At 43.0% G+C, this 25,365-nt stretch overlaps 1 protein-coding gene across 5 annotated transcripts; it reads right to left on the reverse strand.

Moving 5' to 3' along the window:
• Positions 1–690: 690 nt before the first annotated feature.
• Positions 691–8,042, reverse strand: LOC109200498 (uncharacterized protein K02A2.6-like). Of its 5 annotated transcripts, none has more exons than XR_002060665.2 (3): positions 7,914–8,042; positions 5,787–5,993; positions 691–1,543 (listed from the first exon to the last, which is right to left on the reverse strand). XR_002060665.2 is itself a non-coding variant. In XM_025904743.1 (2 exons), exons 1-2 carry the CDS (start codon positions 4,829–4,831, stop codon positions 1,374–1,376), a joined length of 1,338 nt encoding a protein of 445 aa, XP_025760528.1. In that variant the 5' UTR covers positions 4,832–4,999; the 3' UTR covers positions 691–1,373. The 5 variants fall into 5 exon arrangements, 2 of the variants coding, with proteins under 2 accessions (XP_025760528.1, XP_019211631.1); XR_002060666.2 differs by having other exon boundaries at positions 691–1,550; XR_003218125.1 differs by lacking the exons at positions 5,787–5,993; positions 7,914–8,042 and adding an exon at positions 3,138–3,194.
• Positions 8,043–25,365: the final 17,323 nt, after the last annotated feature.

Raw genomic sequence — 25,365 nt, forward strand, 5'->3', positions numbered from 1 at the left:
CGAGCAGACAGACTCCTGTAACGTCTGCCAGATGGTAACAAGGAGAAGAGCTGATGTGCTGGGTGGCTGTGGTCCTTGATGATGCTGTGTGCTTTACGGAGGATTCGCTGGAGATAAATGTCCTGAATGGCAGGAAGCCTCGTGCCAGTGATGTGCTCTGCTGCCTTCACCACCCTCTGTAGTGATTTACGGCTGCTGGCAGAGCAGCTTCCGTACCAAAACTGTGATGCAGCTCGTCAGCAAGCTCTCAATTGCACACCTGTAAAAATTTGAGGTGATGTTGGCGTTCATGCTAAACTTCCTCAGCCTCCTCAGGAAGTAAAGCTGCTGGCGAGCTTTCCTGATAGCAGTGTCTGTGTGGAGGGTCCAGGAGAAGTCCTCAGTGATGTTGACTCCAAGGAACTTGAAGCTGCTGACCCTTTCGACTTGACACCGTTGATGTGGATGGGCTGGTGTTCCCTGACTGGTCGTTTCCGGTAGTCCACTATCATTTCTCTAGTTTTGCTGATGTTGAGAGTCAGGTTATTTTCCAGGCACCACTCGTACAGTGCCATCACCTCCTCTCTATAGGCCGTCTCATCGTTGTCTGTAGGTGTAGGTGACCTGCTCTACCTCCTGAGTACAGCCACCCCTAAAATATTAAATAATCTAGAAGCATGAAATACATGTCTTTCAGGTTCTCATCTTCTCTTTTTAGTGTTGGTCTTATCCTGCATGAATATGCTGAATTTCAAAAAGAAAAGAGAAAAAACAAGAGATCTGGTGCGATTGTCTGTAGGATAATTTCCAAATGTCACATAACGGATATAGGAAGGATGTAGAGACTAACAGAGAGATAATTAATAAGCCGATGCTTGAAATAAATGAGGTGGTAGGCAGTTTGGGAGACGTGGGATTGCCAGTGTTTACAAAGCTCTTGCAAAAAATGTTTTTTTTGCTGCCACCCTGACCAGCAGGGGGAGCTCTAACAGAGACAAAGTAACACCATTACCCTTATGTTCTCAAAAGTCACACCAGACTTAGATTAAGTTTAATCATCTCAAAGATTCAGTGTTATGGCCCGTCTAGGCGCGGCCAGACCACAACATAAAGGGTGATCCATCCCCGTCCAACCCCAAGCAGCACGTCACACACTTAATATTTTGTGACAGTGATTTATTTACAATGAGTGCAGTTAAACAAAGGAAGGGAGCATATCATAACTTCAGGGTGAACCCAAGGCCAAAACAACAAACAAAAGATAGCCTATCTCAGGAATAAACACAACTTACCTACTCAAAAGAACTAAACCAAACGACAATCACTTTCCTCCCTACCTAACAGAAACAGGAGAAAACTGATCAAACAAAAAGGCGGTCCACCCCTACATGCTCTTACATTAACCAACATAGTAACAGTGACACAGTGAACGGTCTGCCGGTTGGGTTGGGCCGAGGATGAATGAATGGCAGTCCCTGGTGGTCTCTTCTCATCCGCTGCCTCCCGGTCGTCAGCCAATCGGTGCGAGCCATCCACCCTGGATGCACCAACCACGGAGGAGCACCTGCACACTCAAATTTGCATATGATTACAATCCCAGTCGTAACACCCCCTTACCCAAGAATTAACATTACCACCAAAATGTTTAATTCAAGGAGAAAGTGCCCTAGACAGAGTATCAGCCAACACATTCTCTTTCCCTTTCTTGTAACTGATCTCCAAGTTAAAATCTTGCAGTAACAAGGACCAGCGCATAAGTCTTTGGTTGGAATTGCGCATTTGGGAAAGAAACACCAGTGGGTTGTGGTCGGTAAACACGTGCACGGGCAAAACACTTGACCCAACATAGACCTCAAAGTGCTGTAAAGCAAGTAGTAAGGCAAGAGCCTCCTTTTCAATGGTACTATAATGGGTCTGGTGTCTGTTAAACTTTTTCGAAAAGTAGCAGACGGGATGATCTACGCCACGACCATCTTCCTGTAATAAAACAGCGCCTGCACCACACGCGCTGGCATCTACTTCTAATTTAAAAGAGCGCTCAAAATTCGGCGCAGCTAGCACTGGTGCACTGCACAACAATGCCTTGGCAGACTCGAATGCCACCTGACATGCTGGAGACCAAATAAAAGGCTTTAAAGGGCTAACAAGATCAGTTAGGGGACTAACCACATCAGAGAAATTTCTGCAAAACCCTCGATAAAAACCAGCCATTCCTAAAAAGCGACGCAGAGCTCTTTTTGTCTGCGGGACAGGAAAATCAACAATGGCCTGTACTTTCGCAGTCACAGGGCGCACTTGCCCCTGTCCGACCTGTTTCCCCAAATAAGTAATGGTGGCTTTCCCAAACTCACACTTAGAGAGGTTTAATGTGAGAAAGATTCGCAAAAACGTCTGAACACCTGAGAGAGCGTTTCTAGATGTTCTGACCATGTTGGAGAATAAACGACAATGTCATCCAAGTATGCCTCACAGTTTTTCACTCCACACAATACCCTCTGCATTAGACGCTGGAATGTTGCAGGTGCGTTTCGCAACCCGAAGGGCATTACAGTATATTGGAGGAAATGATCTGGAGTTACAAAAGCGGAGACTTCAGAAGCTCTGGGGGTTAACGGAACTTGCCAATACCCTTTTAACAGGTCTAATTTAGTGACAAATGTAGCTGAGCCGACACGATCAATGCAGTCCTCCATTCTGGGAAGAGGAAAGGAATCTGGTTTTGTGACTGCATTAACCTTTCTGAAATCGGTACAGAAACGTGGGGTGTTATCAGGTTTCGGCACCAAAATGCAGGGCGAACTCCACGCACTGTTACTGGGCTCAGCTAACCCATGTTTAACCAGGTACTCTACTTCCTGTTGCATTAAAATCCGCTTGGTTGGATTCACTCTATAAGCGTGTTGTTTTATTGGCTTATCAACTTCCACAACAATATCATGAAACAGCACAGACGTTTGCCGGGGATGGTCAGAGAAAATCAGCAAATTAGCTTCGATCAGATCACTGATATCTTTGCGGGCGGAACCTGACAGATGCGACAGAAAAGATTCTAAGTTTCCTAACACTTCTGAGTTTCGCAAACGGGCAACAGGCATACAACCGCTCTTCTCAATCAAGTCATCATCTTGCAAAACATACAGTGGTGGTGCCGAACACACAGAGACAGGCGCTATGGGTGAGGTTTTTTCAGCTGCCGCGTCCTCTCTAGAAGCATAGCGTTAAGCATGTTAACGTGGCAAACCCTCAATTTTCTCCTTCGATCAGGAGTTTTTACTGCGTAGCTAGTGTCACTAATCTTTTTGTCCACCTCATAGGGACCGGAAAACTGAGCATGGAGGCTAGACCCGACTAAAGGAAGCAACACCAGAACCTTTTCACCAGGAGCAAAATGTCGGACCACCGTCCTTTTATCATACCGGGCTTTCATGTTGCCTTGGGTTTGTTCCAAATTTTCACGGGCCAGCTGACATGCCCGGAAAAGACGCCCTCTAAAACTGCAAACGTAATCTAACACATTATGTTCGGCTTGATGCGACTCTGATAACCACTTTTCTTTAAGCAGTCGCAGGGGACCGCGCACAGTGTGTCCAAAAACTAAGTCAGCCGGACTAAATCCAAGGGATTCCTGGGTGGCTTCTCTAACAGCAAAAAGCAGAAGTGGAAGTCCCTCCTCCCAGTCTTTACCTGATTCAAGGCAGTATTTGCGCAACATGGTTTTTAGGGTTTGATGAAATCGTTCCAGTGCACCTTGACTCTCTGGGTGATAAGGGCTGGACCTTTGATGTTTAATTTTTAACTCCTTCAAAACCTGGGCAAACACCTTTGACATAAAGTTTGTTCCCTGATCAGTTTGAACAACTCTGGGTAACCCAAAAGTTGAAAAGAATTTTGTGAGGGCTTTCACAACGTTCTTTGCCTTTAATGTGCGTAATGGGATTGCCTCTGGAAAGCGAGTGGCAGCGCACATTACAGTTAATATGTACTGGTGGCCTGATTTCGATTTTGGCAACGGGCCCACACAGTCCAACAGAACCCTCTCAAATGGCTCACCCAACGCTGGAATAGGGTGAAGAGGCGCTGGTGGAATCGGTTTATTTGGCTTTCCCACTACCTGGCAAGTATGACATGAGCGACAATATTTCACCACATCCGATTTTAATCCAGGCCAAAAGAAGTTACGTAATACACGGTGATACGTCTTCTTGACCCCAAGATGTCCAGCTAAGCTGGCATCGTGCGCGAGACTGAGAATCTGGAGTCTATATTCCTTTGGCACCAGTACCTGATTTACTCTGTGTAGATCAGTCGAGTCAGGAGACCAAGACCGCAAAAGCACACCGTTCTCAAGGAAATATTTTACTGGCGCTTTAGATGCCTCTCTGTCCACAACAGAGGAAAAACAAGGCACCAGTGAAGGGTCACCCTGCTGCGCTTTGATCGACATTTCTCTGGACATGTTTAAGCTTTGATTAATGTCTTCAGGAATCATTTCTGGAACATCACATGCTGATATTTTCACAGACTCAATGGGTGACACAAAAGAGTCGTCTTCATCAAGCGTTGCCATAAACGACCCCGACAAGTCCACCATCTCACCCATTTTACGAGCCTGCGCACGAGTAATTGCGCACGCAGGAAACACCTCTGAAGCGGGTGAGCCTGAATCAGCAGCGAGGGCAGGAACATCAACGACTTCTGGCGGGGGAAAAACATGCCCACCAGCTAGATCATTACCCAGAATGAAGGAAACTCCTTCAATTGGCAATCGCTGGCGCACGGCGACTTTAACGTAGCCCGACACTAACGGCGAATGCAGGTGTACCATATGCAGAGGGGCTTTGGTCACACTCATTTTTATTCCCCACACTAGTATGTCGGAACCACAGGATGTTTTCTCAGATAAAGGCAGTACAGACTCTAGTAAAAATGAGTGATACGCACCCGTATCTCTCAGGATTGTGACTGGCACTTTATCATTTTCTTCACCTGTCAACGAAACAAAGCCGCGTGACACAAATGGTAGAAACTGCGGGTCGCTGTCAGTTTCGGGTTTTGTTCAGCCTCCATGCGCACCTTTGGCGAGCAAGCGGTTTTAATCAAACCCACGCCTGCAGGAGATTTAGCGCCCCTCGCTTCTTTTCTCTTTAATACCGGGCACGCAGCAATTAAATGTCCTGAGTCCTGACAATAAAAACATTCGCGACCGTTTGATTTAGCAATAAACGCAGGCATATTGTTACGCACTGCTTTTGGTGACCTTTTTCGTTCAGAGAAAATTTCCGGAAACGAATTCTGTGCACAGAACACACTTTTGTGCGTTAAAACAAACTCGTCAGCCAAAAGTGCTGCGTTGGTGAGAGATGAAACCTTTTGCTCGTTTAAATAGGTCACTATGCGTTCTGGCAAACATTTTTTAAAGTCCTCCAGCAAAATAAGAGTTTTCAACTCTTCCACGGTTTTAACTTTACATGAACAACACCATTTCTCAAATAACACATTCTTTTCTCGCGCAAACTCAACAAAAGTCTGGTTAGCAGTTTTATTAAGATTCCTAAATTTCTGCCGATATGCTTCAGGGACAAGTTCATATGCCTGCAACACAGTTTTCTTAAGAGTTTCATAATCTAAACTCTGCTCAATAGACAGGCTTGACCACACTTCCTGGGCTTTTCCCACAAGCTTACATTGAAGTAAGAGGGACCAAAACTCCTTCGGCCACTTCAAAGCAGCGGCTATGCGCTCGAATGCTCTAAAATAAGAGTCTACCTCAGACTCACGAAACGGGGGAACCAACTTGATGTGCTTACTTATGTCAAAGCTGGCAGAAGAAGAAGCACTTGTGCTTGATGACGTCGGGGAAACACCAGCTGAGCCCTTTTCAAGCTCAAGAGCCCTGATACGGAGATGCATAGCCTGCACCTCCAGCTGCCTGTTTCGGGTCTCCACCTCTCTTATGCGGAGCGTGAGGCGCAGATCCTCAGTGGACGTACCTTCACTGGATTCAGAAACCCGACCTTAAAAAAAACAAAACAAACAAACAAAACACACACACACACACACACACACACAAGAACAACAACAACACAGAGAAGAAGAAGAGGGGGTATAGTTTTACTATGCATCATAAAAACGCAATCATGCATCTTCCAACCGTATCTTTCTGTTCTGGCTTTAGAATCATTGGTTGTTTACTGATCCGTACTTTGGGAGTCATACTGTTGTGATACTGGGGAGAAAAGGGTAAGGTTTGATAGACTAAACCATTACACACAAAACTTCAAAACCCTAAAGAGTGTGTGAGACTGCTAGTTGTGTGGTTCAGCAATAAACTTATCTACAAATGTGTTAGTAAAGAGTGACGTGTACTTCTGTCACATTAAGCAACGGTTTAACAAATTTCACTGCAAACTATAAAAGGAATCTGAATTTTAATAGAACATAGTAGTGATGGATTAAGTGCAGGAAACACTAGTATAAGGTGTCTATGGAACAAATCTCCTTCAGTGTTCAAAATGACCAAAGTGAGGACTACAAGCGTTTCTCTCAGTTGGTTGTGTTTAGGGAAAAAGCAGCTAAATACACTGAGACTGCTCCACATTGTTAGCAAGTTAACTCTGGATATCTGTGGGTTTGTCAAACTTGGAGTGAACAAAAGCAGAAAAACAGTAAAAGATGCAGACGGTGAAAGTCTGGTTTATTTCATGAACACAATGAAACATTTTACAGTCCACAGAGCAAAGTAGCATACATGATAAATAGATACACATAACATGACCTGTGAGAAGTAAAACTCATCGTCTTACCACATGTTATATTCTGTAAACTTAAAATAAACCACAGAAATTAGAGTTTAGTGTTTTAAAGTCATCTATTAAAAACACGAGTCAACATTACTGAAGTGACACTTTAACGATGCTTCATATCACAGTCTTTATGATGATAAAACATGTTCTCTCATTAGTAGATGTCTGCGCTGTCACTTGTCATGAAAATGTCCAGAGCCTGGGTTCAGCTTCCTCTTCAATTACCATTGATCATTAATAGGGCCCGCAAAAGATTTGTCACATTATGCCCATAAACAACATGCTTTTATAGAAATCATTGTGACACAAAATATTTAGATTCTTGTTTCACAATGTGCATGAACTCAAAATCTTTAGAGTTTCATATTTATAAAGTATCGCAAATAATACATTTATACCATTGTATGAGCCACACTTCTTGTAAAAAAATGATTGGAAATGCGTTTGAAAAAGCTCCTGCTGTGACCTTCCTTCTGTGAGGGCACGCACACTCACACTCACACACACACACACTCACACACTCACTCACACACGCACACACACACACACACACACACACACACAAACACAACTGTTCCTCAGGCCTGACTCTGGGATCCTCTCGTACTCGCTGTCACTTTCATCCAGTTCGCTGTCCTGTATTGAAACAATGTTAGGGTCTGATGTTGGATCAATGTTAAATTCTGATTCTGATTTTCCACCACGTTTGCACCCTTGGATAATATTGAAGCAACAATAAAATCATCATTAAAAACCAACAGGACTTCACAGGTATTTCAATCAATACTAAACCACTGCAAATTACCATCAATACCTGTGAAAAAGACAATTGTGTATGATATAAAAAAGGATAACCATTATCTGTTAAGCATTATGTTACAATTTAACACAATGTAAAATTGTAACATTGTAAACATAATGTTACAATTTAACACAATGTAAAATTGTAACATTGTAAAAATAATGTTACAATTTTAAATTGCAACATTGTAAAAATAATGTTACAATTTTACATTATGTTACAATTTAACATAATGTAAAATTGTAACATTGTAAACATAATGTTACAATTTTACATTATGTTAAATTGTAACTGTTAAGGGTGGTGAGTTAGCGAACCCAGACGCTGACCTCTCGTTTAAGTTGAACAGTGTCTTTATTTACAGTGAAGCCAAAACCAATCCACAGTTATCCACAGTGCAAGTCCCTTCAGTGCTCCTCTCCCCGTCTCCCCTCGTGTGTCCACAAAACTCCAGAGAATCAGTGAGTCTCCCCTTCTGTCTCGTTCACTTCCAGGCTTGGTGCAATACTCCAGCGCTGTCTGTCACTCAGCCACACCGTTAAACAGCCCTGCCAACGATGGTGGATAATTGGCAGTAGCTGGCGACAAATCGGTCGCAGGTGAGGCAGCTCAGAGCGGCAGCACTTCCGGGTCTGAGGTCTTCCGTTGCTACGCGACCGCGTGACAATCGCAGCGGAGCCGGAGAAAAAGCAGAGCGAGAGAGAGGAGAACAAACACACACACAGGTCGACCGGTCGGGGCACCGTCCGACTCTAACAGTAACATAATGTAAAATTGCAACATTGTAAACATAATGTTACAATTTTACATTATGTTAAATTGTAACATAATGTAAAATTGTAACATTGTAAACATAATGTTACAATTTTACATTAAAATTGCAACATTGTAAACATAATGTTACAATTTTAAATTGTAACATAATGTAAAATTGTAACATTATGTTTACAATGTTACAATTTTACATTATGTTAAATTGTAACATAATGTAAAATTGTAACATTATGTTTACAATGTTGCAATTTTAATGTAAAATTGTAACATTATGTTTACAATGTTGCAATTTTACATTATGTTACAATTTAACATAATGTAAAATTGTAACATTATATTTACAATGTTACAATCAGTAGCGGTTTTAGATACGGGCGACACGGGCAGTTGACCGGGGCTGCATCCTGGTGGGGGGCGGCATCACGGGCATCGGCAAAATAAATAAATAAATAAATTGCTCATACTCATGCTGCCCCGACATCAGCCAGCGCATATTGGGAATGGCATAGGCACCGATCGGTTTTCTATCGCCCATTTGCTGGGAGTAAGGGCGCCCTCCGTTTGCGAGGTGCGCCTGCTTCTTGCAGCACAGGGAGGAGAGGGCGGGGCGGCGGGGGATTCTCTGGCTGACTGGAGCAGCATCTAATAACCAACTCGCAAAATCAAACAAAATTAAAACAAACCAACAACACGAAAACACCAGACATCATGATACAGACTTATAATTTGCACTGATGTTTTTTCGAAATTCTATACCTGAAAAGTGAGCGCGAGAGCTCTCGGTGCGCCTGCGCGCTGCTGAAGTCAAAGTAAACTTTATTGTCATCTCCGCTACATACAGTCCAGTATGTAGAGAGACGAGACGACGAGGCTCCAGTTACAGCAGTGCAAGTAAACAAACAACAAATATAAGAAGAGTAAGAAAATAAATATATACTTTAGGATTCGGGGTAAAGGGATCAATAACAATTTAAAATGTATATATTAAGCACCCACAGTGACACAGGTGTCACTGCCCCTTTACACATTGAGGACACTTTCTGTTAATGTTTCAGAATTGACTGTCCCATGGTTTTTATGACGGTAAAAAATGGGTCTGGGCTCTTAACACTGGAAGTGTTGGAGTAGTTGTCAAACAGCTAACAGGTCATCTGCAGAGGAATGGCTTATCTGAAGAGTTTCAGTCAGGTTTCAGAGCTCATCACAGCACAGAAACAGCTTTAGTGAAGGTTACAAATGATCTTCTTATGGCCTCTGACAGTGGACTCATCTCTGTGCTTGTCCTGCTAGACCTTAGTGCTGCGTTTGATACTGTTGACCATAATATCCTATTAGAGCGATTAGAACATGCTGTAGGTATTACAGGTACTGTGCTGCAGTGGTTTGTATCATATCTGTCTAATAGACTCCAATTTGTTCAAGTAAATGGAGAGTCCTCTTCACACACTAAGGTCAATTATGGTGTTCCACAGGGTTCGGTGCTAGGACCAATTCTATTTACATTATACATGCTTCCCCTAGGCAGCATCATTAGAAGACATAGCATAAATTTTCACTGCTATGCAGATGACACGCAGCTCTATCTATCCATGAAGCCGGGTAACACACACCAATTAGTTAAACTGCAGGAATGCCTTAAAGACATAGAGACCTGGATGGCCGCTAACTTTCTGCTTCTTAATTCAGATAAAACTGAAGTTATTATACTTGGCCCTGAAAATCTTAGAAATATGGTATCTAACCAGATTCTTACTCTGGATGGCATTACCTTGGCCTTCAGTAATGCTGTGAGGAACCTTGGAGTCATTTTTGACCAGGACATGTCCTTCAACGCACATATTAAACAAATATGTAGGACTTCTTTCTTCCATTTGCGCAATATCTTTAAAATTAGAAATATCCTGTCTCAGAGTGACGCTGAAAAACTAGTTCATGCATTTATTACTTCCAGGCTGGACTACTGTAATTCTTTATTATCAGGATGTCCTAAAAACTCGCTGAAAAGCCTTCAGCTGATCCAAAATGCTGCAGCAAGAGTCCTGACAGGGACTAGAAAGAGAGAGCATATTTCTCCTGTTTTGGCCTCCCTTCATTGGCTTCCTGTTAAATCCAGAATTGAATTCAAAATCCTGCTCCTCACATACAAGGTCTTAAATAATCAGGCCCCATCTTATCTTAATGACCTTGTAGTGCCATATCACCCTATTAGAGCACTTCGCTCTCGCTCTGCAGGCCTACTTGCTGTTCCTAGAGTATTTAAAAGTAGAATGGGAGGGAGAGCCTTCAGTTTTCAGGCCCCTCTTCTGTGGAACCAGCTTCCAGTTTGGATTCGGGAGACAGACACTATCTCTACTTTCAAGATTAGGCTTAAAACTTTCCTTTTGCTAAAGCATATAGTTAGGGCTGGACCAGGTGACCCTGAATCCTCCCTTAGTTATGCTGCAATAGACGTAGGCTGCCGGGGATTCCCAGTTTTCAGTTTTATTTGTCATATCCAAGTTAGCACAGGGTCAACATTGCAATGAAATGTGTTTGACGAGCAGCAGTCACTCAGCAGCATGATACAGTAGGAGAAAATATAACAAAATATAATAAAATAAAATAAAATAAAAAAATAGTAAAGAGCAAAATATTAGAGAGACATGGTAAAAGAGAAAAGATGACTAAATATATATGTATCTATAAATATAAATATATGTACACTAGTGATTAAATAAGAAAATCTTGAAAAGAAATATGACGGGAGGGCAGATGGGATATTGCACAGGAATGAGCAGCAGAAAATTACAGTATTGCACTTTTTAAATATAAATATCAATAACAATAAAGTGAAGTGACCAGTGCAGATTAAACAGAGTACTTGTGAAGCTGCAGGGTAGCTTCTGAGTGCTGTGTTGTGTGTGTTTAAGTGTTGTGGTTGAGGTGTCGTATGGCTTGGTGGTAAAAACTGTTTTTAAGTCTTGTAGTCCGAGCAGACAGACTCCTGTAACGTCTGCCAGATGGTAACAAGGAGAAGAGCTGATGTGCTGGGTGGCTGTGGTCCTTGATGATGCTGTGTGCTTTACGGAGGATTCGCTGGAGATAAATGTCCTGAATGGCAGGAAGCCTCGTGCCAGTGATGTGCTCTGCTGCCTTCACCACCCTCTGTAGTGATTTACGGCTGCTGGCAGAGCAGCTTCCGTACCAAAACTGTGATGCAGCTCGTCAGCAAGCTCTCAATTGCACACCTGTAAAAATTTGAGGTGATGTTGGCGTTCATGCTAAACTTCCTCAGCCTCCTCAGGAAGTAAAGCTGCTGGTGAGCTTTCCTGATAGCAGTGTCTGTGTGGAGGGTCCAGGAGAAGTCCTCAGTGATGTTGACTCCAAGGAACTTGAAGCTGCTGACCCTTTCGACCTTGACACCGTTGATGTGGATGGGCTGGTGTTCCCTGACTGGTCGTTTCCGGTAGTCCACTATCATTTCTCTAGTTTTGCTGATGTTGAGAGTCAGGTTATTTTCCAGGCACCACTCGTACAGTGCCATCACCTCCTCTCTATAGGCCGTCTCATCGTTGTCTGTAGGTGTAGGTGACCTGCTCTACCTCCTGAGCTACAGCCACCCCTAAAATATTAAATAATCTAGAAGCATGAAATACATGTCTTTCAGGTTCTCATCTTCTCTTTTAGTGTTGGTCTTATCCTGCATGAATATGCTGAATTTCAAAAAGAAAAGAGAAAAAACAAGAGATCTGGTGCGATTGTCTGTAGGATAATTTCCAAATGTCACATAACGGCTATAGGAAGGATGTAGAGACTAACAGAGAGATAATTAATAAGCCGATGCTTGAAATAAATGAGGTGGTAGGCAGTTTGGGAGACGTGGGATTGCCAGTGTTTACAAAGCTCTTGCAAAAAATGTTTTTTTTGCTGCCACCCTGACCAGCAGGGGGAGCTCTAACAGAGACAAAGTAACACCATTACCCTTATGTTCTCAAAAGTCACACCAGACTTAGATTAAGTTTAATCATCTCAAAGATTCAGTGTTATGGCCCGTCTAGGCGCGGCCAGACCACAACATAAAGGGTGATCCATCCCCGTCCAACCCCAAGCAGCACGTCACACACTTAATATTTTGTGACAGTGATTTATTTACAATGAGTGCAGTTAAACAAAGGAAGGGAGCATATCATAACTTCAGGGTGAACCCAAGGCCAAAACAACAAACAAAAGATAGCCTATCTCAGGAATAAACACAACTTACCTACTCAAAAGAACTAAACCAAACGACAATCACTTTCCTCCCTACCTAACAGAAACAGGAGAAAACTGATCAAACAAAAAGGCGGTCCACCCCTACATGCTCTTACATTAACCAACATAGTAACAGTGACACAGTGAACGGTCTGCCGGTTGGGTTGGGCCGAGGATGAATGAATGGCAGTCCCTGGTGGTCTCTTCTCATCCGCTGCCTCCCGGTCGTCAGCCAATCGGTGCGAGCCATCCACCCTGGATGCACCAACCACGGAGGAGCACCTGCACACTCAAATTTGCATATGATTACAATCCCAGTCGTAACACCCCCTTACCCAAGAATTAACATTACCACCAAAATGTTTAATTCAAGGAGAAAGTGCCCTAGACAGAGTATCAGCCAACACATTCTCTTTCCCTTTCTTGTAACTGATCTCCAAGTTAAAATCTTGCAGTAACAAGGACCAGCGCATAAGTCTTTGGTTGGAATTGCGCATTTGGGAAAGAAACACCAGTGGGTTGTGGTCGGTAAACACCTGCACGGGCAAAACACTTGACCCAACATAGACCTCAAAGTGCTGTAAAGCAAGTAGTAAGGCAAGAGCCTCCTTTTCAATGGTACTATAATGGGTCTGGTGTCTGTTAAACTTTTTCGAAAAGTAGCAGACGGGATGATCTACGCCAAGACCATCTTCCTGTAATAAAACAGCGCCTGCACCACACGCGCTGGCATCTACTTCTAATTTAAAAGAGCGCTCAAAATTCGGCGCAGCTAGCACTGGTGCACTGCACAACAATGCCTTGGCAGACTCGAATGCCACCTGACATGCTGGAGACCAAATAAAAGGCTTTAAAGGGCTAACAAGATCAGTTAGGGGACTAACCACATCAGAGAAATTTCTGCAAAACCCTCGATAAAAACCAGCCATTCCTAAAAAGCGACGCAGAGCTCTTTTTGTCTGCGGGACAGGAAAATCAACAATGGCCTGTACTTTCGCAGTCACAGGGCGCACTTGCCCCTGTCCGACCTGTTTCCCCAAATAAGTAATGGTGGCTTTCCCAAACTCACACTTAGAGAGGTTTAATGTGAGAGAAGATTCGCAAAAACGTCTGAACACCTGAGAGAGCGTTTCTAGATGTTCTGACCATGTTGGAGAATAAACGACAATGTCATCCAAGTATGCCTCACAGTTTTTCACTCCACACAATACCCTCTGCATTAGACGCTGGAATGTTGCAGGTGCGTTTCGCAACCCGAAGGGCATTACAGTATATTGGAGGAAATGATCTGGAGTTACAAAAGCGGAGACTTGAGAAGCTCTGGGGGTTAACGGAACTTGCCAATACCCTTTTAACAGGTCTAATTTAGTGACAAATGTAGCTGAGCCGACACGATCAATGCAGTCCTCCATTCTGGGAAGAGGAAAGGAATCTGGTTTTGTGACTGCATTAACCTTTCTGAAATCGGTACAGAAACGTGGGGTGTTATCAGGTTTCGGCACCAAAATGCAGGGCGAACTCCACGCACTGTTACTGGGCTCAGCTAACCCATGTTTAACCAGGTACTCTACTTCCTGTTGCATTAAAATCCGCTTGGTTGGATTCACTCTATAAGCGTGTTGTTTTATTGGCTTATCAACTTCCACAACAATATCATGAAACAGCACAGACGTTTGCCGGGGATGGTCAGAGAAAATCAGCAAATTAGCTTCGATCAGATCACTGATATCTTTGCGGGCGGAACCTGACAGATGCGACAGAAAAGATTCTAAGTTTCCTAACACTTCTGAGTTTCGCAAACGGGCAACAGGCATACAACCGCTCTTCTCAATCAAGTCATCATCTTGCAAAACATACAGTGGTGGTGCCGAACTCACAGAGACAGGCGCTATGGGTGAGGTTTTTTCAGCTGCCGCGTCCTCTCTAGAAGCATAGCGTTTAAGCATGTTAACGTGGCAAACCCTCAATTTTCTCCTTCGATCAGGAGTTTTTACTGCGTAGCTAGTGTCACTAATCTTTTTGTCCACCTCATAGGGACCGGAAAACTGAGCATGGAGGCTAGACCCGACTAAAGGAAGCAACACCAGAACCTTTTCACCAGGAGCAAAATGTCGGACCACCGTCCTTTTATCATACCGGGCTTTCATGTTGCCTTGGGTTTGTTCCAAATTTTCACGGGCCAGCTGACATGCCCGGAAAAGACGCTCTCTAAAACTGCAAACGTAATCTAACACATTATGTTCGGCTTGATGCGACTCTGATAACCACTTTTCTTTAAGCAGTCGCAGGGGACCGCGCACAGTGTGTCCAAAAACTAAGTCAGCCGGACTAAATCCAAGGGATTCCTGGGTGGCTTCTCTAACAGCAAAAAGCAGAAGTGGAAGTCCCTCCTCCCAGTCTTTACCTGATTCAAGGCAGTATTTGCGCAACATGGTTTTTAGGGTTTGATGAAATCGTTCCAGTGCACCTTGACTCTCTGGGTGATAAGGGCTGGACCTTTGATGTTTAATTTTTAACTCCTTCAAAACCTGGGCAAACACCTTTGACATAAAGTTTGTTCCCTGATCAGTTTGAACAACTCTGGGTAACCCAAAAGTTGAAAAGAATTTTGTGAGGGCTTTCACAACGTTCTTTGCCTTTAATGTGCGTAATGGGATTGCCTCTGGAAAGCGAGTGGCAGCGCACATTACAGTTAATATGTACTGGTGGCCTGATTTCGATTTTGGCAACGGGCCCACACAGTCCAACAGAACCCTCTCAAATGGCTCACCCAACGCTGGAATAGGGTGAAGAGGCGCTGGTGGAATCGGTTTATTTGGCTTTCCCACTACCTGGCAAGTATGACATGAGCGACAATATTTCACCACATCCGATTTTAATCCAGGCCAAAAGAAGTTACGTAATACACGGTGATACGTCTTCTTGACCCCAAGATGTCCAGCTAAGCTGGCATCGTGCGCGAGACTGAGAATCTGGAGTCTATATTCCTTTGGCACCAGTACCTGATTTACTCTGTGTAGATCAGTCGAGTCAGGAGACCAAGACCGCAAAAGCACACCGTTCTCAAGGAAATATTTTACTGGCGCTTTAGATGCCTCTCTGTCCACAACAGAGGAAAAACAAGGCACCAGTGAAGGGTCACCCTGCTGCGCTTTGATCGACATTTCTCTGGACATGTTTAAGCTTTGATTAATGTCTTCAGGAATCATTTCTGGAACATCACATGCTGATATTTTCACAGACTCAATGGGTGACACAAAAGAGTCGTCTTCATCAAGCGTTGCCATAAACGACCCCGACAAGTCCACCATCTCACCCATTTTACGAGCCTGCGCACGAGTAATTGCGCACGCAGGAAACACCTCTGAAGCGGGTGAGCCTGAATCAGCAGCGAGGGCAGGAACATCAACGACTTCTGGCGGGGGAAAAACATGCCCACCAGCTAGATCATTACCCAGAATGAAGGAAACTCCTTCAATTGGCAATCGCTGGCGCACGGCGACTTTAACGTAGCCCGACACTAACGGCAATTGCAGGTGTACCATATGCAGAGGGGCTTTGGTCACACTCATTTTTATTCCCCACACTAGTATGTCGGAACCACAGGATGTTTTCTCAGATAAAGGCAGTACAGACTCTAGTAAAAATGAGTGATACGCACCCGTATCTCTCAGGATTGTGACTGGCACTTTATCATTTTCTTCACCTGTCAACGAAACAAAGCCGCGTGACACAAATGGTAGAAACTGCGGGTCGCTGTCAGTTTTCGGGTTTTGTTCAGCCTCCATGCGCACCTTTGGCGAGCAAGCGGTTTTAATCAAACCCACGCCTGCAGGAGATTTAGCGCCCCTCGCTTCTTTTCTCTTTAATACCGGGCACGCAGCAATTAAATGTCCTGAGTCCTGACAATAAAAACATTCGCGACCGTTTGATTTAGCAATAAACGCAGGCATATTGTTACGCACTGCTTTTGGTGACCTTTTTCGTTCAGAGAAAATTTCCGGAAACGAATTCTGTGCACAGAACACACTTTTGTGCGTTAAAACAAACTCGTCAGCCAAAAGTGCTGCGTTGGTGAGAGATGAACCTTTTGCTCGTTTAAATAGGTCACTATGCGTTCTGGCAAACATTTTTTAAAGTCCTCCAGCAAAATAAGAGTTTTCAACTCTTCCACGGTTTTAACTTTACATGAACAACACCATTTCTCAAATAACACATTCTTTTCTCGCGCAAACTCAACAAAAGTCTGGTTAGCAGTTTTATTAAGATTCCTAAATTTCTGCCGATATGCTTCAGGGACAAGTTCATATGCATGCAACACAGTTTTCTTAAGAGTTTCATAATCTAAACTCTGCTCAATAGACAGGCTTGACCACACTTCCTGGGCTTTTCCCACAAGCTTACATTGAAGTAAGAGGGACCAAAACTCCTTCGGCCACTTCAAAGCAGCGGCTATGCGCTCAATGCTCTAAAATAAGAGTCTACCTCAGACTCACGAAACGGGGGAACCAACTTGATGTGCTTACTTATGTCAAAGCTGGCAGAAGAAGAAGCACTTGTGCTTGATGACGTCGGGGAAACACCAGCTGAGCCCTTTTCAAGCGCAAGAGCCCTGATACGGAGATGCATAGCCTGCACCTCCAGCTGCCTGTTCCTCAGTGGACGTACCTTCACTGGATTCAGAAACCCGACCTTAAAAAAACAAAACAAACAAACAAAACACACACACACACACACACACACACACACACACACACACACAAGAACAACAACAACACAGAGAAGAAGAAGAGGGGTATAGTTTTACTATGCATCATAAAAACGCAATCATGCATCTTCCAACCGTATCTTTCTGTTCTGGCTTTAGAATCATTGGTTGTTTACTGATCCGTACTTTGGGAGTCATACTGTTGTGATACTGGGGAGAAAAGGGTAAGGTTGATAGACTAAACCATTACACACAAAACTTCAAAACCCTAAAGAGTGTGTGAGACTGCTAGTTGTGTGGTTCAGCAATAAACTTATCTACAAATGTGTTAGTAAAGAGTGACGTGTACTTCTGTCACATTAAGCAACGGTTTAACAAATTTCACTCCAAACTATAAAAGGAATCTGAATTTTAATAGAACATAGTAGTGATGGATTAAGTGCAGGAAACACTAGTATAAGGTGTCTATGGAACAAATCTCCTTCAGTGTTCAAAATGACCAAAGTGAGGACTACAAGCGTTTCTCTCAGTTGGTTGTGTTTAGGGAAAAAGCAGCTAAATACACTGAGACTGCTCCACATTGTTAGCAAGTTAACTCTGGATATCTGTGGGTTTGTCAAACTTGGAGTGAACAAAAGCAGAAAAACAGTAAAAGATGCAGACGGTGAAAGTCTGGTTTATTTCATGAACACAATGAAACATTTTACAGTCCACAGAGCAAAGTAGCATACATGATAAATAGATACACATAACACGACCTGTGAGAAGTAAAACTCATCGTCTTACCACATGTTATATTCTGTAAACTTAAAATAAACCACAGAAATTAGAGTTTAGTGTTTAAAGTCATCTATTAAAAACACGAGTCAACATTACTGAAGTGACACTTTAACGATGCTTCATATCACAGTCTTTATGATGATAAAACATGTTCTCTCATTAGTAGATGTCTGCGCTGTCACTTGTCATGAAAATGTCCAGAGCCTGGGTTCAGCTTCCTCTTCAATTACCATTGATCATTAATAGGGCCCGCAAAAGATTTGTCACATTATGCCCATAAACAACATGCTTTTATAGAAATCATTGTGACACAAAATATTTAGATTCTTGTTTCACAATGTGCATGAACTCAAAATCTTTAGAGTTTCATATTTATAAAGTATCGCAAATAATACATTTATACCATTGTATGAGCCACACTTCTTGTAAAAAAATGATTGGAAATGCGTTTGAAAAAGCTCCTGCTGTGACCTTCCTTCTGTGAGGGCACGCACACTCACACTCACACACACACACACTCACACACTCACTCACACACGCACACACACACACACACACACACACACACACAAACACAACTGTTCCTCAGGCCTGACTCTGGGATCCTCTCGTACTCGCTGTCACTTTCATCCAGTTCGCTGTCCTGTATTGAAACAATGTTAGGGTCTGATGTTGGATCAATGTTAAATTCTGATTCTGATTTTCCACCACGTTTGCACCCTTGGATAATATTGAAGCAACAATAAAATCATCATTAAAAACCAACAGGACTTCACAGGTATTTCAATCAATACTAAACCACTGCAAATTACCATCAATACCTGTGAAAAAGACAATTGTGTATGATATAAAAAAGGATAACCATTATCTGTTAAGCATTATGTTACAATTTAACACAATGTAAAATTGTAACATTGTAAAAATAATGTTACAATTTTAAATTGCAACATTGTAAAAATAATGTTACAATTTTACATTATGTTACAATTTAACATAATGTAAAACTCTAACATTGTAAACATAATGTTACAATTTTACATTATGTTAAATTGTAACTGTTAAGGGTGGTGAGTTAGCGAACCCAGACGCTGACCTCTCGTTTAAGTTGAACAGTGTCTTTATTTACAGTGAAGCCAAAACCAATCCACAGTTATCCACAGTGCAAGTCCCTTCAGTGCTCCTCTCCCCGTCTCCCCTCGTGTGTCCACAAAACTCCAGAGAATCAGTGAAGTCTCCCCTTCTGTCTCGTTCGCTTCCAGGCTTGGTGCAATACTCCAGCGCTGTCTGTCACTCAGCCACACCGTTAAACAGCCCTGCCAACGATGGTGGATAATTGGCAGTAGCTGGCGACAAATCGGTCGCAGGTGAGGCAGCTCAGAGCGGCAGCACTTCCGGGTCTGAGGTCTTCCGTTGCTACGCGACCGCGTGACAATCGCAGCGGAGCCGGAGAAAAAGCAGAGCGAGAGAGAGGAGAACAAACACACACACAGGTCGACCGGTCGGGGCACCGTCCGACTCTAACAGTAACATAATGTAAAATTGCAACATTGTAAACATAATGTTACAATTTTACATTATGTTAAATTGTAACATAATGTAAAATTGTAACATTGTAAACATAATGTTACAATTTTACATTAAAATTGCAACATTGTAAACATAATGTTACAATTTTAAATTGTAACATAATGTAAAATTGTAACATTATGTTTACAATGTTACAATTTTACATTATGTTAAATTGTAACATAATGTAAAATTGTAACATTATGTTTACAATGTTGCAATTTTAATGTAAAATTGTAACATTATGTTTACAATGTTGCAATTTTACATTATGTTACAATTTAACATAATGTAAAATTGTAACATTATATTTACAATGTTACAATCAGTAGCGGTTTTAGATACGGGCGACACGGGCAGTTGACCGGGGCTGCATCCTGGTGGGGGCGGCATCACGGGCATCGGCAAAATAAATAAATAAATAAATTGCTCATACTCATGCTGCCCGACATCAGCCAGCGCATATTGGGAATGGCATAGGCACCGATCGGTTTTCTATCGCCCATTTGCTGGGAGTAAGGGCGCCCTCCGTTTGCGAGGTGCGCCTGCTTCTTGCAGCACAGGGAGGAGAGGGCGGGGCGGCGGGGATTCTCTGGCTGACTGGAGCAGCATCTAATAACCAACTCGCAAAATCAAACAAATTAAAACAAACCAACAACACGAAAACACCAGACATCATGATACAGACTTATAATTTGCACTGATGTTTTTTCGAAATTCTATACCTGAAAAGTGAGCGCGAGAGCTCTCGGTGCGCCTGCGCGCTGCTGAAGTCAAAGTAAACTTTATTGTCATCTCCGCTACATACAGTCCAGTATGTAGAGAGACGAGACGACGAGGCTCCAGTTACAGCAGTGCAAGTAAACAAACAACAAATATAAGAAGAGTAAGAAAATAAATATATACTTTAGGATTCGGGGTAAAGGGATCAATAACAATTTAAAATGTATATATTAAGCACCCACAGTGACACAGGTGTCACTGCCCCTTTACACATTGAGGACACTTTCTGTTAATGTTTCAGAATTGACTGTCCCATGGTTTTTATGACGGTAAAAAATGGGTCTGGGCTCTTAACACTGGAAGTGTTGGAGTAGTTGTCAAACAGCTAACAGGTCATCTGCAGAGGAATGGCTTATCTGAAGAGTTTCAGTCAGGTTTCAGAGCTCATCACAGCACAGAAACAGCTTTAGTGAAGGTTACAAATGATCTTCTTATGGCCTCTGACAGTGGACTCATCTCTGTGCTTGTCCTGCTAGACCTTAGTGCTGCGTTTGATACTGTTGACCATAATATCCTATTAGAGCGATTAGAACATGCTGTAGGTATTACAGGTACTGTGCTGCAGTGGTTTGTATCATATCTGTCTAATAGACTCCAATTGTTCAAGTAAATGGAGAGTCCTCTTCACACACTAAGGTCAATTATGGTGTTCCACAGGGTTCGGTGCTAGGACCAATTCTATTTACATTATACATGCTTCCCCTAGGCAGCATCATTAGAAGACATAGCATAAATTTTCACTGCTATGCAGATGACACGCAGCTCTATCTATCCATGAAGCCGGGTAACACACACCAATTAGTTAAACTGCAGGAATGCCTTAAAGACATAGAGACCTGGATGGCCGCTAACTTTCTGCTTCTTAATTCAGATAAAACTGAAGTTATTATACTTGGCCCTGAAAATCTTAGAAATATGGTATCTAACCAGATTCTTACTCTGGATGGCATTACCTTGGCCTTCAGTAATGCTGTGAGGAACCTTGGAGTCATTTTTGACCAGGACATGTCCTTCAACGCACATATTAAACAAATATGTAGGACTTCTTTCTTCCATTTGCGCAATATCTTTAAATTAGAAATATCCTGTCTCAGAGTGACGCTGAAAAACTAGTTCATGCATTTATTACTTCCAGGCTGGACTACTGTAATTCTTTATTATCAGGATGTCCTAAAAACTCGCTGAAAAGCCTTCAGCTGATCCAAAATGCTGCAGCAAGAGTCCTGACAGGGACTAGAAAGAGAGAGCATATTTCTCCTGTTTGGCTCCCTTCATTGGCTTCCTGTTAAATCCAGAATTGAATTCAAAATCCTGCTCCTCACATACAAGGTCTTAAATAATCAGGCCCCATCTTATCTTAATGACCTTGTAGTGCCATATCACCCTATTAGAGCACTTCGCTCTCGCTCTGCAGGCCTACTTGCTGTTCCTAGAGTATTTAAAAGTAGAATGGGAGGGAGAGCCTTCAGTTTTCAGGCCCCTCTTCTGTGGAACCAGCTTCCAGTTTGGATTCGGGAGACAGACACTATCTCTACTTTCAAGATTAGGCTTAAAACTTTCCTTTTGCTAAAGCATATAGTTAGGGCTGGACCAGGTGACCCTGAATCCTCCCTTAGTTATGCTGCAATAGACGTAGGCTGCCGGGGATTCCCAGTTTTCAGTTTTATTTGTCATATCCAAGTTAGCACAGGGTCAACATTGCAATGAAATGTGTTTGACGAGCAGCAGTCACTCAGCAGCATGATACAGTAGGAGAAAATATAACAAAATATAATAAAATAAAATAAAATAAAAATAAAAAAATAGTAAAGAGCAAATATTAGAGAGACATGGTAAAAGAGAAAAGATGACTAAATATATATGTATCTATAAATATAAATATATGTACACTAGTGATTAAATAAGAAAATCTTGAAAAGAAATATGACGGAGGGCAGATGGGATATTGCACAGGAATGAGCAGCAGAAAATTACAGTATTGCACTTTTTAAATATAAATATCAATAACAATAAAGTGAAGTGACCAGTGCAGATTAAACAGAGTACTTGTGAAGCTGCAGGGTAGCTTCTGAGTGCTGTGTTGTGTGTGTTTAAGTGTTGTGGTTGAGGTGTCGTATGGCTTGGTGGTAAAACTGTTTTTAAGTCTTGTAGTCCGAGCAGACAGACTCCTGTAACGTCTGCCAGATGGTAACAAGGAGAAGAGCTGATGTGCTGGGTGGCTGTGGTCCTTGATGATGCTGTGTGCTTTACGGAGGATTCGCTGGAGATAAATGTCCTGAATGGCAGGAAGCCTCGTGCCAGTGATGTGCTCTGCTGCCTTCACCACCCTCTGTAGTGATTTACGGCTGCTGGCAGAGCAGCTTCCGTACCAAAACTGTGATGCAGCTCGTCAGCAAGCTCTCAATTGCACACCTGTAAAAATTTGAGGTGATGTTGGCGTTCATGCTAAACTTCCTCAGCCTCCTCAGGAAGTAAAGCTGCTGGCGAGCTTTCCTGATAGCAGTGTCTGTGTGGAGGGTCCAGGAGAAGTCCTCAGTGATGTTGACTCCAAGGAACTTGAAGCTGCTGACCCTTTCGACCTTGACACCGTTGATGTGGATGGGCTGGTGTTCCCTGACTGGTCGTTTCCGGTAGTCCACTATCATTTCTCTAGTTTTGCTGATGTTGAGAGTCAGGTTATTTTCCAGGCACCACTCGTACAGTGCCATCACCTCCTCTCTATAGGCCGTCTCATCGTTGTCTGTAGGTGTAGGTGACCTGCTCTACCTCCTGAGCTACAGCCACCCCTAAAATATTAAATAATCTAGAAGCATGAAATACATGTCTTTCAGGTTCTCATCTTCTCTTTTAGTGTTGGTCTTATCCTGCATGAATATGCTGAATTTCAAAAAGAAAAGAGAAAAAACAAGAGATCTGGTGCGATTGTCTGTAGGATAATTTCCAAATGTCACATAACGGATATAGGAAGGATGTAGAGACTAACAGAGAGATAATTAATAAGCCGATGCTTGAAATAAATGAGGTGGTAGGCAGTTTGGGAGACGTGGGATTGCCAGTGTTTACAAAGCTCTTGCAAAAAATGTTTTTTTTGCTGCCACCCTGACCAGCAGGGGGAGCTCTAACAGAGACAAAGTAACACCATTACCCTTATGTTCTCAAAAGTCACACCAGACTTAGATTAAGTTTAATCATCTCAAAGATTCAGTGTTATGGCCCGTCTAGGCGCGGCCAGACCACAACATAAAGGGTGATCCATCCCCGTCCAACCCCAAGCAGCACGTCACACACTTAATATTTTGTGACAGTGATTTATTTACAATGAGTGCAGTTAAACAAAGGAAGGGAGCATATCATAACTTCAGGGTGAACCCAAGGCCAAAACAACAAACAAAAGATAGCCTATCTCAGGAATAAACACAACTTACCTACTCAAAAGAACTAAACCAAACGACAATCACTTTCCTCCCTACCTAACAGAAACAGGAGAAAACTGATCAAACAAAAAGGCGGTCCACCCCTACATGCTCTTACATTAACCAACATAGTAACAGTGACACAGTGAACGGTCTGCCGGTTGGGTTGGGCCGAGGATGAATGAATGGCAGTCCCTGGTGGTCTCTTCTCATCCGCTGCCTCCCGGTCGTCAGCCAATCGGTGCGAGCCATCCACCCTGGATGCACCAACCACGGAGGAGCACCTGCACACTCAAATTTGCATATGATTACAATCCCAGTCGTAACACCCCCTTACCAAGAATTAACATTACCACCAAAATGTTTAATTCAAGGAGAAAGTGCCCTAGACAGAGTATCAGCCAACACATTCTCTTTCCCTTTCTTGTAACTGATCTCCAAGTTAAAATCTTGCAGTAACAAGGACCAGCGCATAAGTCTTTGGTTGGAATTGCGCATTTGGGAAAGAAACACCAGTGGGTTGTGGTCGGTAAACACCTGCACGGGCAAAACACTTGACCCTACATAGACCTCAAAGTGCTGTAAAGCAAGTAGTAAGGCAAGAGCCTCCTTTTCAATGGTACTATAATGGGTCTGGTGTCTGTTAAACTTTTTCGAAAAGTAGCAGACGGGATGATCTACGCCACGACCATCTTCCTGTAATAAAACAGCGCCTGCACCACACGCGCTGGCATCTACTTCTAATTTAAAAGAGCGCTCAAAATTCGGCGCAGCTAGCACTGGTGCACTGCACAACAATGCCTTGGCAGACTCGAATGCCACCTGACATGCTGGAGACCAAATAAAAGGCTTTAAAGGGCTAACAAGATCAGTTAGGGGACTAACCACATCAGAGAAATTTCTGCAAAACCCTCGATAAAAACCAGCCATTCCTAAAAAGCGACGCAGAGCTCTTTTGTCTGCGGGACAGGAAAATCAACAATGGCCTGTACTTTCGCAGTCACAGGGCGCACTTGCCCCTGTCCGACCTGTTTCCCCAAATAAGTAATGGTGGCTTTCCCAAACTCACACTTAGAGAGGTTTAATGTGAGAGAAGATTCGCAAAAACGTCTGAACACCTGAGAGAGCGTTTCTAGATGTTCTGACCATGTTGGAGAATAAACGACAATGTCATCCAAGTATGCCTCACAGTTTTTCACTCCACACAATACCCTCTGCATTAGACGCTGGAATGTTGCAGGTGCGTTTCGCAACCCGAAGGGCATTACAGTATATTGGAGGAAATGATCTGGAGTTACAAAAGCGGAGACTTCAGAAGCTCTGGGGGTTAACGGAACTTGCCAATACCCTTTTAACAGGTCTAATTTAGTGACAAATGTAGCTGAGCCGACACGATCAATGCAGTCCTCCATTCTGGGAAGAGGAAAGGAATCTGGTTTTGTGACTGCATTAACCTTTCTGAAATCGGTACAGAAACGTGGGGTGTTATCAGGTTTCGGCACCAAAATGCAGGGCGAACTCCACGCA

The sequence above is a fragment of the Oreochromis niloticus genome, unplaced genomic scaffold (genome assembly GCF_001858045.2).
Source record: "Oreochromis niloticus isolate F11D_XX unplaced genomic scaffold, O_niloticus_UMD_NMBU tig00006667_pilon, whole genome shotgun sequence".
Lineage (NCBI taxonomy): Eukaryota > Metazoa > Chordata > Actinopteri > Cichliformes > Cichlidae > Oreochromis > Oreochromis niloticus.